This window comes from Chrysemys picta, chromosome 13 (assembly GCF_011386835.1).
Source record: "Chrysemys picta bellii isolate R12L10 chromosome 13, ASM1138683v2, whole genome shotgun sequence".
Lineage (NCBI taxonomy): Eukaryota > Metazoa > Chordata > Testudines > Emydidae > Chrysemys > Chrysemys picta.
In genome coordinates, this window is record NC_088803.1 from 1,661,426 (window position 1) to 1,681,011 (window position 19,586).

The following is a 19,586-nucleotide window of genomic DNA, read 5'->3' on the forward strand; positions in this document are numbered from 1 at the left end:
GGATCCGGCCCGTCACTCACCACCCAGGATGAGCTGCCCACGGCCGAGATGAAGCCGCTCAGGAAGGAGTTGAAGGAGAAGGTACGGAGGGGGGATGGTTACTATGGGATGGCGTTGCCCGGGGGACGGTTGCTAGGGGAGGGATCCGGCCCGTCACTCACCGCCCAGGATGAAGCTGCCCACGGCCGAGATGAAGCCGCTCAGGAAGGAGTTGAAGGGGAAGGTGCCCGGGGGGGGGGGGGGGGGTACATATGGGATGGCGTTGCCCGGGGGGACGGTTGCTAGGGGAGGGCGGTGCCCGGGGGGACGGTTGCTAGGGAGGGATCCGGCCCGTCACTCACCGCCCAGGATGAAGCTGCCCACGGCCGAGATGAAGCCGCTCAGGAAGGAGTTGAAGGGGAAGGTGCCCGGGGGGGGGGGGGGGGGTTACTATGGGATGGCGTTGCCCGGGGGGACGGTTGCTAGGGGAGGGCGGTGCCCGGGGGACGGTTGCTAGGGGAGGGATCCGGCCGTCACTCACCGCCCAGGATGAAGCTGCCCACGGCCGAGATGAAGCCGCTCAGGAAGGAGTTGAAGGGGAAGGTGCCCGGGGGGTGGGGGAGGGTTACTATGGGATGGCGTTGCTGGGGGATGGTTGCTAGGGAGGGCGTTGCCCGGGGGGATGGTTGCTAGGGGAGGGCGTTGCCGGGGGACGGTTGCTAGGGGAGGGATCCGGCCCGTCACTCACCGCCCAGGATGAAGCTGCCCACGGCCGAGATGAAGCCGCTCAGGAAGGAGTTGAAGGGGAAGGTGCCCGGGGGTGGGGGAGGGTTACTATGGGATGGCGTTGCTGGGGATGGTTGCTAGGGGAGGGGCGTTGCCCGGGGGGATGGTTGCTAGGGGAAGGGCGTTGCCGGGGGGACGGTTGCTAGGGGAGGGATCCGGCCGTCACTCACCGCCCAGGATGAAGCTGCCCACGGCCGAGATGAAGCCGCTCAGGAAGGAGTTGAAGGGGAAGGTGCCCGGGGGTGGGGGAGGGTTACTATGGATGGCGTTGCTGGGGGATGGTTGCTAGGGGAGGGCGTTGCCCGGGGGGATGGTTGCTAGGGAGGGCGTTGCCGGGGGGACGGTTGCTAGGGGAGGGATCCGGCCCGTCACTCACCGCCCAGGATGAAGCTGCCCACGGCCGAGATGAAGCCGCTCAGGAAGGAGTTGAAGGGGAAGGTGCCCGGGGGGGGTGGGGGGGTTACTATGGGATGGCGTTGCCCGGGGGGACGGTTGCTAGGGAGGGCGGTGCCCGGGGGGACGGTTGCTAGGGGAGGGATCCGGCCCGTCACTCACCGCCCAGGATGAAGCTGCCCACGGCCGAGATGAAGCCGCTCAGGAAGGAGTTGAAGGGGAAGGTGCCGGGGGGTGGGGGGGATGGTTGCTAGGGGAGGGCGTTGCCCGGGGGGATGGTTGCTAGGGGAGGGCGTTGCCGGGGGGGATGGTTGCTAGGGGAGGGCGTTGCCCGGGGGGGATGGTTGCTAGGGGAGGGGCGTTGCCCGGGGGGGATCCGGCCCGTCACTCACCGCCCAGGATGAAGCTGCCAATGGCCGAGATGAAGCCGCTCAGGAAGGAGTTGAAGGGGAAGGTGCCGGGGGTGGGGGGGGTTACTATGGGAGGGCGTTGCCCGGGGGGGACGGTTGCTAGGGAGGGCGGTGCCCGGGGGGGGGACGGTTGCTAGGGGAGGGCGGTTGCTAGGGGAGGGCGGTGCCCGGGGGGGGACGGTTGCTAGGGGAGGGCGGTGGCCCGGGGGGGGGACGGTTGCTAGGGGAGGGCGTTGCCCGGGGGGGACAGTTGCTAGGGGAGGGCGTTGCCCGGGGGGACAGTTGCTAGGGGAGGGCGTTGCCCGGGGGGGACAGTTGCTAGGGGAGGGCGTTGCCCGGGGGGGACAGTTGCTAGGGGAGGGCGTTGCCCGGGGGGACAGTTGCTAGGGGAGGGCGTTGCCCGGGGGGACAGTTGCTAGGGGAGGGCGTTGCCCGGGGGGGACAGTTGCTAGGGGAGGGCGTTGCCCGGGGGGGGACAGTTGCTAGGGAGGGATCCGGCCCGTCACTCACCGCCCAGGATGAAGCTGCCCACGGCCGAGATGAAGCGCTCAGGAAGGAGTTGAAGGGGAAGGTCCCCGGGGGGGTGGGGGGTTACTATGGGATGGCGTTGCTGGGGGACGGTTGCTAGGGGAGGGCGTTGCCCGGGGGGACGGTTTGCTAGGGGAGGGATCCGGCCCGTCACTCACCGCCCAGGATGAAGCTGCCCACGGCGAGATGAAGCCGCTCAGGAAGAGTTGAAGGGGAAGGTGCCGGGGGGGACGGTTGCTAGGGGAGGGCGTTGCCCGGGGGGGGGACGGTTGCTAGGGAGGGCGTTGCCCGGGGGGGGGACGGTTGCTAGGGGAGGGCGTTGCCCGGGGGGGGACGGTTGCTAGGGGAGGGCGTTGCCCGGGGGGGGGACGGTTGCTAGGGGAGGGCGTTGCCCGGGGGGGGGACGGTTGCTAGGGGAGGGCGTTGCCCGGGGGGGGGACGGTTGCTAGGGGAGGGCGTTGCCCGGGGGGGGGACGGTTGCTAGGGGAGGGCGTTGCCCGGGGGGGACGGTTGCTAGGGGAGGGCGTTGCCCGGGGGGGGACGGTTGCTAGGGGAGGGCGTTGCCCGGGGGGGGACGGTTGCTAGGGGAGGGCGTTGCCCGGGGGGGGGACGGTTGCTAGGGGCGGGATCCGGCCCGTCACTCACCACCCAGGATGAAGCTGCCCACGGCCGAGATGAAGCCGCTCAGGAAGGAGTTGAAGGAGAAGGTACGGAGGGGGGATGGTTACTATGGGATGGCGTTGCCCGGGGGACGGTTGCTAGGGGAGGGATCCGGCCCGTCACTCACCGCCCAGGATGAAGCTGCCCACGGCCGAGATGAAGCCGCTCAGGAAGGAGTTGAAGGGGAAGGTGCCCGGGGGGGGGGGGGGGGGTTACTATGGGATGGCGTTGCCCGGGGGGACGGTTGCTAGGGGAGGGCGGTGCCCGGGGGACGGTTGCTAGGGGAGGGATCCGGCCCGTCACTCACCGCCCAGGATGAAGCTGCCACGGCCGAGATGAAGCCGCTCAGGAAGGAGTTGAAGGGAAGGTGCCCGGGGGGGGGGGGGGGGTTACTATGGGATGGCGTTGCCCGGGGGACGGTTGCTAGGGGAGGGCGGTGCCCGGGGGGACGGTTGCTAGGGGAGGGATCCGGCCCGTCACTCACCGCCCAGGATGAAGCTGCCACGGCCGAGATGAAGCCGCTCAGGAAGGAGTTGAAGGGGAAGGTGCCCGGGGGGTGGGGGAGGGTTACTATGGGATGGCGTTGCTGGGGGATGGTTGCTAGGGAGGGCGTTGCCCGGGGGATGGTTGCTAGGGGAGGGCGTTTGCCGGGGGGACGGTTGCTAGGGGAGGGATCCGGCCCGTCACTCACCGCCCAGGATGAAGCTGCCCACGGCCGAGATGAAGCGCTCAGGAAGGAGTTGAAGGGGAAGGTGCCCGGGGGGTGGGGGAGGGTTACTATGGGATGGCGTTGCTGGGGGATGGTTGCTAGGGGAGGGCGTTGCCCGGGGGATGGTTTGCTAGGGAGGGCGTTGCCGGGGGGACGGTTGCTAGGGGAGGATCCGGCCCGTCACTCACCGCCCAGGATGAAGCTGCCCACGCCGAGATGAAGCCGCTCAGGAAGGAGTTGAAGGGGAAGGTGCCCGGGGGGTGGGGGAGGGTTACTATGGGATGGCGTTGCTGGGGGATGGTTGCTAGGGGAGGGCGTTGCCCGGGGGATGGTTGCTAGGGGAGGGCGTTGCCGGGGGGACGGTTGCTAGGGGAGGGATCCGGCCCGTCACTCACGCCAGGATGAAGCTGCCCACGGCCGAGATGAAGCCGCTCAGGAAGGAGTTGAAGGGGAAGGTGCCCGGGGGGGGGTGGGGGGTTACTATGGGATGCGTTGCCCGGGGGACGGTTGCTAGGGGAGGGCGGTGCCCGGGGGGACGGTTGCTAGGGGAGGGATCCGGCCCGTCACTCACCGCCCAGGATGAAGCTGCCCACGGCCGAGATGAAGCCGCTCAGGAAGGAGTTGAAGGGGAAGGTGCCCGGGGGGTGGGGGAGGGTTACTATGGGATGGCGTTGCTGGGGGATGGTTGCTAGGGGAGGGCGTTTGCCCGGGGGGACGGTTGCTAGGGGAGGGCGTTGCCGGGGGGACGGTTGCTAGGGGAGGGATCCGGCCCGTCACTCACCGCCCAGGATGAAGCTGCCCACGGCCGAGATGAAGCCGCTCAGGAAGGAGTTGAAGGGGAAGGTGCCCACGCCCAGGCAGTAGCCGAACTGCAGGGCGCCGCTCAGCAGCACGTAGAGCAGATACGCGTCCAGCACCTTGAGGCGGCTGGCGGTGCCGCTGCTGTACTCGGCCAGGAAGCGCCGCACCACGGAGCCCACCGAGCCGCCGCCGGACCCCGCCGCGCCCGACATGCTCCCGCCGCCGAGCCGAGCCGAGCTGAGCTGGCCGGAAGTCGCCTGCAGCACCGCAGCGAGTACTTCGGGGCAAGCAAATGGCGATGCGCAGGCGCAGTGATTGAGTCCTTCAGTAGAGCTGCGCGAGCGTATTGGGCACTTACACGTCGGCTTTGTACTCAATGCGCATGCGTGTTAGTGTGACCGGCCTAGGGTGCCGACTACGAGGTTTACGAGGCATGCGCACTGTGGACTCCCAGCAGGATGAAAATGCAAAGCGCTTGCGCGCTCCCGACCTAGCAATAGCAAAGCCCCTCACGTGCGCATGCGTAGACACTCCCTTTCTCCAACCCGTGTTTCTCCATGGTGCAATCAGAATCCAGCGCTAGCTGTTGCTGGGTGGATTGGGGGCTGAGGAAGGGGGACGGGGGACGGGGAACAGGGACTGAGACCCCGTAGTAATGGTTCCGGAAACATTTCGTACCTATAGGGGCATCTGAGGACCCACCCCCATTATACCCCGTGTGTGTCCCCCACATATACTATTATCCCTTACACCCCTGTGCTCTGCCCCCTTAGAACCCATGTGCCCCCTCTAAACCATCCCCACACAGGCCCCCCATTATAACCCACATGCCCCCTAAACCATCCCCATCTGAGCCCCCCATTATAACCCAGGTGCCCCCCTAAACCATTCCCATTTGAGCCCCCATTAGAACCCATGTGCCCCCCTAAACCATCCCCACCCAAGCCCCCCATTATAACCCAGGTGCCCCCACTAAACCATCCCCATCTGAGCCCCCCATTATAACCCAGGTGCCCCCCTAAACCATTCCCATTTGAGCCCCCCATTAGAACCCATGTGCCCCCCTAAACCATCCCCACCCAAGCCCCCCATTATAACCCAGGTGCCCCCACTAAACCATCCCCATCTGAGCCCCCCCTTATAACCCACATGCCCCCACTAAACCATCCCCATCTGAGCCCCCCATTAGAACCCCTTCCTTTTTCCATTGCCCCCTCCCTATACTCCTCTCCCCAGTAGAGATCACGTGTAGCACAGCTTTACAGTCCTAGCACCCCAATACTGGATCCAGGCACACCCCATAGAGTCGAGTCCCCCATTACTGCTGGCTGCACCCTAAGATTAACCGGTGTCCGTGGCCCATAAGACCCGGTTCTTACCCACGAAAGCTTATGCTCCCAATACTTCTGTTGGTCTCAAAGGTGCCACAGGACCCTCTGCTGCTGCCGCCCCCGTGTCCTAACCCCACCTTTGCAACCCATCTCCTCCCCCTCCCAGGGGTTTGGCAACACCCTCCCCCCGGTTATATAACCCCGGCATGCAGCCCGCCCTCTCCCATTCATAAAGCCCAAGCCCCGCCCCCGCCCTGCTAGCCCCGCCCCGAGTGCCCATCCGCCCTTCCGCCCAGCCGGATCAGCTGCTGTTGTGATGAGCTCAGCGGGGGGCCGGGCATGGCGGAGGATCTGGAGGAACAGTGAGTTTGCATTCCCCCCCCCTCTTATGGGGGGGTGGGGTAGCTGGGTCCCTTGGGGGGGCCTGTTCCCATGGCCCCTAAGCGCCACTAGGACTTTGCAGCTGGGTGTTTGTGGGGGTGTGCCCCATTCCATGCGTGGGGGGGTCCCTGTGGCATGCACAGAGGTGGGGGAGCTGGAAGTGGGGGGTGGGGGCGTTAGAAGCCGCATGGCTGGGGAGGAGGGTTGTTGGGGGAGAGGTGTCTGGCAAAGGCAGGAGACGAAGTGATGGGGGGCAGGAAGAGGGGGGCTATTGCGGGACTGGGCAGAGGAGGGAAAGGGTGGAGGGCTCTTGGGGCAGAGGGGGGGGGTTATTGGGGTGTGGGGAGAGTAGGTGAGGGATTTGGGGAAAGAATGGAGGGGGTTACTGGGGTGCAGGGGATTGTTTTGGGGAGCGGGGAGAGAGGAGAGGGATCCTTGAGGGAGAGGTTGCTTGGGGGCAGGACGAAGGGAATTATTTGGGGAGACAGGGAGGTGGGAGGGAAGAGGAGTTATTGGGGTAGGGGCTCTTGGGGGGGCTGAGCATGAAGGGTGAGGGGTTATATGGAGTGAAGCGGAGGGGGCTGTTGGGGGGTGGGTCCAGAGGGGGGCAGCGGGAGGTGGTTATCTGGGGCAGGAAGGGGGGCTGGGGGGGAGGGGGTCCACACATAGTGTCAGGTTGTTGGAGGGGTGGGCAAACAGCTGGATCCTGGCATCCCTGTGTCCCCTGGGTGTGTGTGGGAGGCTGTCCCCTGGGTGTGTGGGGGGGGCTGTCCCCTGGGTGTGGGTCCCCCCCCCCCTTGCCGGGAGAGGCAGCCAGCACTTGCTCTCCTGGGGAGTGATTCAGCAATATCCCTGCCCCAGAGCTCCTTGCCACGGGGCGGTGACCCCTGAAAAGCCCCTGGGTAGTGTGGGGGGGCAGTGGGACCCTGTGAGAGGAGCTCTGGGACCCTGTGGGGAGCAGCTGGGACCCCAGTGACAGAGAGGCAAAGTGGGTGGTGAGGGCCTCTGACCCCAAGGACGGTGAGGGACCCCCCCCCCCAGCCTGGGGGAGGGGGAGATACTTGGGTCCCTCTATGTGGGGGGTCAGTTGATGCCCTCATTTGGAGCCAGACCCTAATGGATCACTAATGTGTCTCCCCCCCCCCCCCCCCCATTGCTCCTCTGTTGTGTCTGTCCATCCTGCTGACCGTCTGTCCGCCCCCCGGCTCAGGCCCCAGGGCTGGCTCAGTGGCTGGCTCCCTGCCTGGCGCCCCACCTCCATGTCCCACCTGAAGAATGTGGAGGCCCGGATCCTGCAGTGTGAGTGCTGAAACCGGGGGGGGGGGGGGGGGAACCTCGCTCCTGGGATCCATGGGGGGTGTCCATGGCCAGGGGGCTGCATAGGGCTTGGGGTGTATTTCCTATGGGGGGTGGCTGGGGGCAAACAGCAGCTGCTAAGTAAGGAGGCCATGGGGTATGTCCCCCTAAGGGGGCTGGGTTGGAGCCCCCCCATGGTTACACTCCACCCAGCCCCCCCAACTATATCAGAGAAGGGGGCCCAGGACCCACTATGGGGGGTCTGGGAGACCCAGGGGTTAAGTACCCCCTATGGGTGCGCTAGCTGATCCAGGGGCTTAGGTAGGAATCTAGGGTGTATATCCCTCATGGGGGGCACTGGGGGACCCAGGGTAGGTATGTGGGGGCTGGCTCAGGGGCTGGCAGATGGGTTGGGTTCCAGGCAGGGGGACACACTGCCTATGGGGGGGCTCGCAGGTGAGGGGCTGAGTCAGGGCCTGGTGGCCGGGCTGGGCAGGGGGACACCCCCCGTCCCCCCCCATGGGCCGCTGGCTAAGGGTCCCCCTGACCTCCCCTCCCCGCGCAGGCCTGCAGAGCCGGTTCGTGGGGCAGTACGTGACCCTGCCGGGCCGGGCGCGCGTCTGGACCATCTCGCTGTGCCCGGAGCAGGGCAAGGGGCGCACCCCCCTGGTGCTGGTGCACGGCTTCGGGGGCGGCGTGGGACTGTGGGTGCTCAACCTGGACCGGCTCGGGGCCCGGCGGCCCCTTCACGCCTTCGACCTGCTGGGCTTTGGGCGCAGCTCCCGGCCCCCCTTCCCCCACGACGCCCAGGGCGCCGAGGCCGAGTTCGTGCGCTCCATCGAGGACTGGCGCCGGCAGATGGGCATCGGTGCCATGATCCTGCTGGGGCACAGCCTGGGGGGCTTCCTGGCGGCCTCCTACAGCCTGCGTACCCTGAGAGGTGAGACACCCCCCCCCCCCCCGGCTCTCCCAGCCTGCCCCCCGATCCTACAGCCTGGCATACCCCGAGAGGTGAGACTCCCCCCGGCTCCCCCAGCCCAGCCCTCTCCCCCAGCCTGCCCCCCGATCCTACAGCCTGGCGTACCCCGAGAGGTGAGACACCCCCTCCCCGGCTCCCCCAGCCTGCCCCCTCCCCCAGCCTGCCCCCGATCCTACAGCCTGGCGTACCCTGAGAGGTGAGACACCCCCCCCTGGCTCCCCCAGCCTGCCCCCCGATCCTACAGCCTGGCGTACCCCAAGAGGTGAGACTCTCCCCGGCTCCCCCAGCCCAGCCCTCTCCCGCAGCCTGCCCCCCGATCCTACAACCTGGCGTACCCTGAGAGGTGAGACCCCCCCCCGGCTCGCCCAGCCCAGCCCCCTCCCCCAGCCCGCCCCCCCGGATCCTACAGCCTGGCGTACCCAGAGAGGTGAGGACCCCCCCCCGGCCCCCGCTACCAGCCCCCGCCCTTCTACCCACCCCGATCCTACAGCCTGACGTACCCCAAGAGGTGAGCCCGGCCCCGCCCCCAGCCCGCCCCTCCCCCCCCTACAGCCTGACATACCCAGAGAGGTGAGTGACCCTCGCTTCCTGCCCCTCCTCCAGCCCGATCCTACAGCCTGGCATACCCTAAGAGGTAAGACCCGCGCCCCCCTCCCCCCCAGCCCCTGCTACCCGCCCCTCCCCCAGCCCGCCCTGCCCCCAACCCCGATCCTACAGTCTGACATACCCTGAGAGGTGAGAGACGCCCCCCCCCCCACGCCCGGCCCCTTCTACCTGCCCCTCCCCCAACCCCTCCTGCCCCTCCAATCCTACAGCCTGACGTACCCCGAGAGGGGAGAGACCCACACCCCCCCCCCGGCCCCCACAGCCTGGCCCCTGCTACCTGCCCCTCCCCCAGCCCATCCCCCTGATCCTACAGCCTGACATACCCCGAGAGGTGAACCCCCCCTGGCCCAGCCCCCACTTCCTGCCCCTCCCCCAGCCTGACGTACCCCGAGAGGTGAGAGACCCCTGCCCCATGCATGCCCTGCCCCGCTGCTTGCCCCGTCCCTCCTCGCTACCCCCCCATCTCTCCCCTACCCCTACTGCCTGGTCCCCGTTTAGCCCTTTGCTCTCCCGTCCACCCCTCTCCATCCCTGCCAGGATCCCGCGGGGCTCAGAGGACAGAGGTGGGGGCAGGGTGGTGTTTGGGGGGTGGGAGTTAAGTCGGAGGGTGTCTCTGTCTGTGGGATGGGGGAATCTCGGGGGAGGGGGGTGTGCGTTGCCTTGTGGGGGTGTCTGTGCGTCCATCTCTCACCCTTTCTGATGCTGCCCCCTGGCCTGGCGCAGGTGAAGCACCTCATCCTAGTGGACCCCTGGGGCTTCCCCGTGCGCCCCACCGACCCCAGCAGATCCGACCCCCCCCAACCTGGGTGAAGGCCATGGCGGCTGTCCTGGGGCGCTCCAACCCCCTGGCTGTGCTGAGAGTCGCCGGGCCCTGGGTGAGTCACCAGGGGGCAGGACGGTCTGGGGGGCAGGGTAGAAGGGCTGTGGAGGGGGATGAATGGGGCTGGGGATGTGAGTTATTTTGGGGGTAACTAGGGGCAGGGGGTGGGACTGGGGGGGGGCAGGGCCCCCCTCCACACCTCCTCCCGCACCCACGTAACGGGATGTCTGTCTGTCTCCGCATCCCTCTGTCCAGGCCCTGGCCTCGTCCAGCGCTTCCGTCCTGACTTCAAGCAGAAATTTGCGGAGTTCTTTGAGGACGACACCATCTCGGAGTACATCTACCACTGCAATGCCCAGGCACCCAGGTGAGGGGCGGGGGGTCCAGGGTCACCACCGGGCTCCCGGGCCTCAGGGAGGGGATGGGACCCAGGCATCCAGGATGCCAGTGCGGGGAACTCACCCACAGGCTCCAGCGCCAGGGGGAATGGGACCCAGGTGTCCGGGACACCACGCCTAGGGAGGGGGAATGGGGACACAGAGGGTGATCGTGGTGAGGGGTGGTTTGTGAGGGACCCGGGCGTCAAGGGGGTTAGGGTGGGATATTGGCAGGGAGATGCAGACCGGGCGAGGGACCCGGGTGTCCGAGGGGTTGGGAGTGAGGTATTGGGAGGGAGACGCAGACCGGCGAGGACCCAGGCGTCTGGGGGTTAGGGGGTGGGATATTGGGAGGGAGACATGGAGCGGGCGAGGGACCCAGGTGTTCGGGGGTGGGGTATTGGCAGGGAGCCGCGGACTGGTGAGGGACCCAGGCGTCCAGGGAGCACTCACCCCTCCCCCTGCCCCCAGTGGCGAGACGGCGTTCAAAGCGATGACGCAGGCGCTGGGCTGGGCGCGCCGGCCCATGCTGGAGCGGATCCACCTGCTCCCACGGGAACTGCCATCACCCTGATCTACGGCGCCGAGTCCTGGATCGACACCCAGCACCGGGCGCCGCGTGCGGGAGCTGCGGCCTGGGAGCTACGTCCGGCACCTGGTACGGCTGGGCGCCCCCGGGGGTGGGGGGGCAGGGACTTGGGGGCCGGGCCTAGAGGGGTGGGGAGGCCTAGGGCAATTGGAGTGGGGCAGGTCATGGGGACCGGACCCAGAGGGGCTGGGGGCTGCAGTGTAGACGTACCTTAAGGGGGATGGGGGGGGGGGGGGGAGTGGGAAGGGGGGAAGGGAGCCTTGCACCTTGGGGCATGCTGCAGGGGAGGGAGGGGCATAAACCTGTCTCCTGACCCCCCCCCCCCCCACCGTTTCTCTCCCTCCCCAGGCCATTGCCTGGCGCCTCGCATCACGTCTACGCTGACCAGCCTGCCGCCTTCAACGCGGCCGTGCAGGAGATCTGCGACTCTGTGGACTGATGTGCCGACCCCACCCCAACGCGGGGGCACAGACCCCCTCCCCAGCGGGGCTGGGCCACAGGCTACATCCCCCTGTGCCTCCCCAGAGCCCCCTAGGCTCCTTCGCTGCCACTGAAGTCTCGGGGCCGCAAGTTGGGGGAAAGGGGGGACGCATCAAGATTGTGCTGATTGAGGGTTTTATTCCTCCGTCTCCTGGCTGATTCATTCCCCCCTTTCCCTTTGCTTCTCGCTCTCCTGGGCTATCCCTGTCCCCTGTGGCGGGGGAGGACTGGTCCTTGAGATGTCGGGGAGAAGTGGGGGGGCAGGGGCCTGGGACGCGGGGGCCTTTCCCCTCCACGGGTGCTAGATGTGACCCGGCCCCAGGGCGGGGGGACCGGCTCTCTGAGGAAGAGGGGCAAATGGAGCCCCTCCCCCCCCCCCCCCCCCCAGCCATCTGAATCTCCCTCTGCTCTGTGACCCTCCTGATGTGCCTTAGGCTGTTGCAGCCACCTCTGGGGCACGAGGCCCTGGTGGTCGTGTGTGCGCGACGCACGGTTTTGAATGCACATGGCTGGCAAGCTGCCAGGGGTCCTTTGCCCCTGTTGTGTCCCCGTCAGCCCCCCCAGCCTGTGCGGGACTGAACAGCACCGCCGGCTGCCCCTGTCCCAGCTCTGCCCTGGGGCTTGGGTTGGGCGGGGAGAGGACACGATCCCGAAGCCCAAGGGATCGTCCCACGCTGGGACTGGGTGCGTCCATCTAACAGTGCCATGTTCTCCCGTGGGCCGCGCCGCGGGGCTTTGTACGGGAACCGCCCCTTTGTACCAAGTTTCTATCTTAATAAACAAAACCACACTGCAAAACTTTGCATGTTCTGCTGGGGGTGGGGGGCTCAGCAGGGGGCGGTCTCCCCTCGCTCAGTGCAGTGCCCGGGGGGGGGAGGGGGGGCGCCTCGGCAGGCTGGGGAGCTCAGCAGGGGGCGGTCTCCCCTCGCTCTGTGCAGTGCCCGGGATGGGGTGGGGGCCTCGGCAGGGGCCAGGCTGGGGGACAGTCTCCCCTCACTCAGCTCTGACCCCAGTGCCCCAGCCTGGTGCTGGGGGTTGGGGGGGGCACAAGGAGCAAGGAGGGGGGCTCAGGAGGGGCCTGTCTCCTCGTGCTGATCCCAACGGGGTGCTAAGGTGCACAGACAAAGGGTCCCTGTTGAAACAGCCCTGTGCCCCACCCCAGAGGCAGCTGCATCTCCGCATTGGTGAATTTTGGAGTGGGGGGACCATGGGACTTTCTCATCTTCCAATTTCCCCCCCTTTAAGTCCCTTCTGTCGCAGCCAGTCCCTGCACTCAGCAGGCCCCATGGGACCCCCTGGTGAGGTCAGCCTCCCCCCCTCGCTGTCCCAGTAGTGCCCTCTGGGGCGAGGGCATCTCAAGGTGTTGGCTGGAGACAGTGGCCCAGCTGCCATGGGGAGCCTGGTCTCCTCTGGGGAGACATCGACGTACGAGAGGACGGTGGCCAGTCCCCAGGCGCAGGAGACAGCAATGGGGGGGCAGGATCTGCTGAGCCGCTCCCCCAGGAGCAAGTGTGCCGTGAGTTAGAGCCGAGGGCGGTCTCCCAGCCCCGGGGCACAGCGCCGCGATTCACCTTGCTCCCTCCACAGCTCAATGGGGGGCGGAGATGGGCCCATCTCCAAGGGGTGTCTCCATGGGGGCGGGGGAGCCTTGGACAATTTGCGGCAGCCATGTTGACTCCCGGGAGGCAGGGTCAGGGCCCAGTGCCTCTGAAAGCTTATGGCCGGTGGGAGATCTGGGCGGGTGGGGAATGAGGTTGCCTGAAAGGCCACCGGGCAGAGCTGTGTAAAAGGGACTTGGGGCTTTGGGGGCAGAACTGAGAAATCCCAGGGTGCCTGGCAGGGAACTGGTTTGAGGGAACCCAAACCAAGCGTTTTCCATTTGGTTGTTGCATCGAAAATTCCACGTTCATGTCGCGCGGGCTGAAAGATTTCTGACTTTAAATAACCCCCCTCGGCTCCAGGGGCTTGTTCTGATCTGGCTGTTTCAGGTGCCTTTTGCCCTTTTTTAATTTCTTTCCTGGCCACACTTGAGGTTGAAATGCCTTTTCGGATCGATGTGAAAGGCAGCGGAAGGAAAGGTTTGGAGTCTCTTCGTTTGGTTCCCCCACCCCCCACACACACACACTGAAATTGCGCTTTGAATTTGGTGCATAGTTTCAAACCCTCCAGAAATGCAATTTTTTACTGGAAAAAAACCCAATTAGTTGAAAAGCTCTCGCTCCGCTCTCCCCCTGGGGCGAGACGGGCGGCTTCTCTCCGGGGACCGGCCCTGACCCTCCACCCCTGGGTGTGCCCAGAACGAACCCACGTTCTGCACCTCGGAGCAGAGCATCCCCTCTCCCTCCCCGGGGCCTGTCCCCTCCTTGCCTGGCACCTGCCCCTCTGCAGCCTGGAAATGAACCATGTGCCCCAAATCTTTGCTCCTCTCTCAGCCTGACCCCGCTGCACGGCCGCCCCTGCTGAAGGTCCCCGGACAGTTGGACGTGCTCCTCTCGGGGCCCTCCTTGGGCAGAAGAAGCAGACGGGATCGGCAGAGGCTTCCCAGCTTGAACCCTCTGCCATTCTCCTCCATCATCCCCCGGGAACCAGCGCAGCCCCCCGCCTCCCAGGCCCACCTCCCCTGGGTGCTGCTGGAGCTGCGGAGGGAGACCTCGCTCCAGGCCAGGAGGCGCCGAAGGGGGCGGGAGCAGCTGTGGGCTGAGCCACCAGCCGTCTTCCCCTGGGTCCATGTTGGGAGAAAAGGATAAAGACACCCCCCCCACACCCATGATATAGTTCACAGGCTGCAGCTGTGTGTGGTGTGAGGCCGGGGGGCTCCAGGACGGACGGTTCATGGGTGGGGAGGGAGGGGGGCTCTAGGGGGTGCTGTACTACAGGGAACAGGGTGGGGGGCTCAGCAGGGGGCTCAGCAGGGGGTGCTCTCCCCTGGCAGGCAGGGTTGGCCCCAGGGTGGCTCTAGGGGGCACTGTGGGTCAGGGAGCAGGGCGGGGGGCTCAGCAGGGGGCACTCTCCCCGGGCAGGCAGGGTTGGCGCTAGGGGCTGCTGTGGGTCAGGGAGCAGGGTAGGGAGCTCAGCAGGGGGCGCTCTCCCCTGGCAGGCAGGGCTGGCGCTGGGGGCGCTGTGGGGCAGGGAGCAGGGTAGGGAGCTCAGCAGGGGGCGCTCTCCCCGGGCAGGCAGGGCTGGCGCTGGGGGCGCTGTGGGGCAGGGAGCAGGGTAGGGAGCTCAGCAGGGGGCGCTCTCCCTGGGCAGGCAGGGCGGGCGCTGTGGGGCAGGGAGCAGGGCGGGGGGCTCAGCAGGGGGCGCTCTCCCCTGGCAGGCAGGGCTGGCCCCAGGGCGGCTCTAGGGGGCACTGTGGGGCAGGGAGCAGTGCGTGGGAGCTCAGCTGAGGGGCGCTGACTCCAATGCCCGACCTGCAGGGCAGGCGTCTATCTGGGGCATCCGTCCCTCTGCTCAGAGACCTGTTCTCATTCCTTAGCGTCTGCTGCCCCCTGTGGCCCTTCCCAGCAGGGCGCCCCCTCTCGCTGCTGCTGTTTGAATAATCCTAGGAACACCCCGGCCACCCCTTGCGGAGACCAGCCCTGCTGGGTGTTTGTCCCTGTTCCTAAAAACCTCCCAGGACCGGGCCTCCACAACCGCCCTTGGGAGCCGGTTCCAGAGCTTCGCTCCCCTGACATTAGAAAGGGGTTTTCCTGCTATCTAACCTCTTCTCCCTTAACGTGGGCCAGGGCAGTTCGGAGCCCCAGCCCCTCTCGGCTCGCTGCTTCACTCTGAATGGCCAATGATTGCTGGAGCCCTGGCCCCGCTTTCCCGGCAGCGCTGTGTAGCTCCCTTGCGGCCAATTAAGCCCATCACGTCTTGACCTACTGTCAGCGGCTGTGGATACAACTCACCCCCAGCCTCTCTCTAGCCCTTCCCAGATCTGACCCCCTCGGTCTTTTCTCCAGGCTAAACAGGCCCAATTGTTTTAACCCAGGGATCGGCAACCTTTGCCACGCGGCCCGTCAGCGGGAAGCGGCGGTCAGCACGTCCCTCGGCCCGCGCCTCTTCCCGCAGCCCCCATTGGCCTGGACGGCGAACCGCGGCCAGTGGGAGGCGCGATCGGCCAAACCTGCCGATGCTGCAGGTAAACAAACCGTCCCGGCCCGTTAGCAGATTTCCCTGACGGGCCACATGCCAAAGGTTGCCGATCCCTGTTCTAATCTCTCCTCAGAGGTTGGGTTTTCTAAACCTTTCATCATTTTTGTTGCTCTCCTCTCCTCAAATTTCTCCAATTTCTCCACATCTTTCCTAAAGCGTGGGGCCCAGATTTAAATGCAGTATCCAGCCGAGGCCTCCTCCGAGCCAAATAGGGCTGGACCATCGTCTCCTGTGATTTACATTGTTCCAGCCTCTGAATGATAGTTGCCTTTTTGGCGACTGCACCATGTTCTCCCAGGGCTCCTCCATCCCAGAGCAGGGGGGGTTGCCTCTTTATCTGGCTGTGGGGAGCATTAGGGGGTCCCGTGGGGCAGGACTAAGCAAGGGGAGGAATGGAGGGTGAAGGGGGGGTGTCTGGCTCTGGGGGGATGGGACAGGGCCCTGGGAGCTAGGCAGGGGAGATCCCGGAGAGGGATAATGGGGTGGGGTGGGACCCAAGGGGCAGGGCCGACTCCAGGGTTTTGGCCACCCCAAGCAGGCAAAAAAAAAAAAAAAAAGCCGCGACCGCGATCTGCGGCGGCAATTTGGCGGTAGGTCATTTGCTCTGAGCGGGAGTGAGGGACCCTCCGCCGAATTGCCGCCGAACAGCTGGACGTGCCGCCCCTCTCCGGAGTGGCCGCCCCAAGCATCTGCTTGGTAAGCTGGTGCCTGGAGCCGGCCCTGCCAAGGGGACTTGATGAGAGCTAGGCGGATCTCCTGGGATCTGGCTGGGGAGGCAGTGGGATAAGTTGGGGCCTGTCTGGGATCCTGGTGGGATGATTTGGGGCTCTGGTGAGGATCCGATGAGATCACTCAGGATCTGGCTGAGACCTCCCTCTATGACGCTGTCGGCCTCTTGTGAGGTCATGGCTGGCCTCTGAGGTCAGTTTTCCTCTCTCCCATCCGGGGCTCCCAGGCACGGCGCAGGTGCATGGGGATGGGGAGTGGTGCCTCCCTGGAGCCAATCTCTGCACCAGGGGGAGCCAGCAGCCGGTGCGAGGCTGGGGAGAAACGGGGGCTCTTTGGGTGCTGCGGGCCCGGCGGCTGTGCAGTGAGTGACAGCACAGGGAAGGGTGGATGGACACACACTGGCCTGGCACGAGACATCTGGGCCCTGGTACTTCGTGTCCCTTCCCGTCTCACTTTCTGTGCACCGATGTTTGGGGGGCTCCCCCGAGCTTGGGGCCCTGTTACAATTGCCCCCCAATCAGCTCTGTGTGTGCACACGCGTACACTCTGCCTCCCCTGTGCAATACGTGTACAATGCACAGCACGCGCTAGACGCTCACTGACACACACTGGCTGGGAAAACGGCTTCCATCCAGGGAGCGTTTTCAAGACAGACCGACTCTCCCATCGCCAATCCCCACAAAGCACTTGCTGATTGCCTGTTCTGTTCATTCGCTCTGGGGCACCTGGCAGTGGCCACTGTCGGGAGACAGATACTGGGCTAGATGGACCTTTGGTCTGACCCAGTAGGGCCGTTCTTATGTTCTCTGACTTCTCCTTGATGCACCCTGCTAAGACCCAGCCTCTCCTGTTCCCTTCCAGACCCCGCTGCCCCCCAGGTCAGCAACGCCCCCTAGCGCCAGAGACCTGAGTTCCCCGTGGCCCGGCTTTGCCACGCCGTCTCCCCAGGCCGGGAGGGGCTGGAAGGAGAATTTCCACTACCGGGACCGGTGCCTGTCTCTCGCCGTGCTGCAGTGGGTGGAGGCGTCGCTGGCGGAGCTGGGCTGGGAGGTCTCCCAGCGGGGGGATCCGGGCCAGGCGGCCCCGGGGCAGCTGTGGAAGTGGCTGAGGAGGGAGTGAGGGGTAGGCTGAGAATAAAGAGCAGGATATGAAGTGGATGGCCCTGGAGTGTCTGTCTTGCTGGGAAGGGGCAATTGGAGCAGGGAGGGGGAGTGAGGGAAAGGGGTGGGGGGCTCAGGGGGGCAGGGAGGGTGCCCTGGAATGGGTGGGGAGCAGAGATTTGGGGGGGATAGTGTGGATGTGGGAGGGACAGGAAGTGGACTGGGTGGTAGGAAGTGGGTGGCAGAATGGGGAGGGCAGCTGATTTTGAGGGGGGGCATGTTCTGGAAGCAGTGGGGGATGGATGGGGGAGGGGAGATGAGGGGGTGCTCCAGAAAGGATGGGGGTTGAGTTTGGGCAGCGGGGGACACCTGGAAGTAGGGAGGGAATGGGGCAGTGGGGACCGGGCACAGGGATCTGTGTGGGGGTGGGGACAGTGGGGTGGGGGGAGCAGGGAGGGGAGCAGGGGAGTGGTGGGGGAGCAGAGATCTGTGTGGGGCAGTGGGGAGCAGGAAGGGGAGCTGAGACCCCCTTTGGCCCCTGTGACGTTATTGATATAATCTGGGACCATATAGATCATTGTTGCAACCAAGGTCCTGTAGTGGCACGCAAATCTTGTATAAAGGGGGTCAAATGGGGTGTCTAAGACAAGGTTATGGTTTACTGGTTATGATTATGCTGTCTATATGTGTGTATCACTTTTGTAGTTGAAGTTATGAATATTGGCTCTATACTGTCTGTATTTCAAACTTATGCTATGCTGCTGGGTGACATCCCAGACAAACTGGTGTTAGCTCTGCCTAGCCTGTTTGATGGCCCATTAAGGACCATCAGCTATACAATGGACCCATTGAGAGAAGGCAGATACGCCTTGTAACTCAGCAAAGTATGCAGGGACTGGCCCATGTGACTCCAGACTCCATGTTGCTGTAACTTTCCACAGTAAGAACAAAGAGGTTCTTACACCTGGAAAAGACTATATAAGGCTGATGCCTCATCTCCATCTTGTCTTCAATCCTGCTTCATACCTCTGGAGGAACTTTGCTACAAGCTGAAGCTTTGAACAAAGGACTGAGGACCCATCCCAGCGGGGGATGTATTCCAGAGACTTGATTTGAACCTGCAGTTTATTCCATCGCTGCTGCAAGCCTGAACCAAGAACTTTGCCATTACTGTATGTAATTGATTCCATTTAACCAATTCTAACTCTCATCTCTATCTTTTTCCTTTTATGAATAAACCTTTAGATTTTAGATTCTAAAGGATTGGCAACAGCGTGATTTGTGGGTAAGATCTGATTTGTATATTGACCTGGGTCTGGGGCTTGGTCCTTTGGGATCAGGAGAACCTTTTTCTTTTATTGGGGTATTGGTTTTCATAACCATTTGTCCCCATAACGAGTGGTACTGGTGGTAATACTGGGAAACTGGAGTGTCTAAGGAGATTGCTTGTGAGACTTGCAGTTAGCCAGTGGGGTGAGACTGAAGTCCTCTTAGTCTGGCTGGTTTGGTTTGCCTTAGAGGTGGAAAAAACCCCAGCCTTGGGCTGTAACTGCCCTATTTGAGCAATTTGTCCTGAGTTGGCACTCTCAGTTGGGTTCCGCCAGAACCGCATTGTCACAGCCCCCCAGGCTGAGTGCAGTGTGACAGCCCCCTGGCCAGCCCTGAGGTCACAATCACTCCAGGGGCTGTGCAGCCCCCCAGGCATGGGGAGCGGGCAGGGCAGGCAGGGAGGGGACCCCGCCATGGGGAGCGCGGTCTCTTTGAGGAAGTCATGGGAGGAGCGAGCGTGGGCGTCAGGGCTGCTGGGCCGCTGGTGGAGGGGCCGGGGGACGGTGAGTGAGATGGTGGGGCCCAAGCCCCTCCCCCCATGGGTCTGTCCGCCTCTCCGATCCCTCTGTAACCCAACACCCCCCTTCTCTTCCAGCCCCGAGAGGCGCTCCTCAGCTCCCCGGACACGCTGCGCCACCACCTGGAGAACTCGCCCTGGGGGGCGGCCCCGTCTCGGAGACGCTGGCGCCGCAAGCCCAGACCCCTGCCTCCCCTGTCCTCCTCGTTGTGGGTGGCCGGAGACGGAGGCGCTTGGGAGGAGAATTACCGCTACCACCGGCTGGCGGGCAGCCTGGTGTCCTCAGAAGAGCCCGTGGAGGAGTTCCCGCCGCTCATCCACCGGGAGGCGCCGAGGGGCCAGGCCCAGGGGCCCCCGCTGCCACTCCGGGACCTGGCCTATGCCCAGATGTTGGGTGAGGGGCACTTCATGCTCCATCTCCCACCGTAGCGCCTCGGGCACTGGCGAGATGAATAAAAGCGATGGAGGAGGATGAGCCATCTCCGTGGTATCTCTGGGAGAGCCGGGTTGTTTTGGGCCTCTGGCAGTTGTGGGGGGACACAATCAGTTTTGTGTTAAATGAAATGTTTGAGTCCTGGCCTTTTTTAAAGTGTTCCCGGGTTTTTTGATGAAAACACCAAAGACTTTTTGAAGAAACTTTCAGAGAAAG

The 19,586-nt window shown here is 64.8% G+C and overlaps 2 protein-coding genes across 2 annotated transcripts in view; one reads left to right on the plus strand and one right to left on the minus strand.

Annotated features, from left to right (window-relative positions):
• DAD1 (defender against cell death 1) overlaps positions 1 to 5,780 on the minus strand; it is a 10,545-nt gene extending 4,765 nt beyond the window's left edge. Inside the window, exons 1-2 of the mRNA XM_065565292.1 lie at positions 5,646 to 5,780; positions 4,247 to 4,599 (exon numbers count right to left, since the gene is read on the minus strand). Coding sequence (XP_065421364.1) covers positions 4,247 to 4,478 — 232 coding nt within the window. The 5' untranslated portion in view covers positions 4,479 to 4,599; positions 5,646 to 5,780. The remainder of the gene's footprint in view (positions 1 to 4,246; positions 4,600 to 5,645) is intronic.
• A 28-nt stretch (positions 5,781 to 5,808) lies between these two features.
• ABHD4 (abhydrolase domain containing 4, N-acyl phospholipase B) lies at positions 5,809 to 11,923 on the plus strand. The gene is given in 11 exon segments (XM_065566501.1): positions 5,809 to 5,959; positions 7,189 to 7,277; positions 7,840 to 8,214; positions 9,397 to 9,422; positions 9,583 to 9,640; positions 9,643 to 9,734; positions 9,934 to 10,046; positions 10,528 to 10,619; positions 10,622 to 10,659; positions 10,661 to 10,719; positions 10,994 to 11,923. Coding segments are annotated over 11 exon segments (1,056 nt in total). The 5' UTR covers positions 5,809 to 5,936; the 3' UTR covers positions 11,085 to 11,923.
• Positions 11,924 to 19,586: the final 7,663 nt, after the last annotated feature.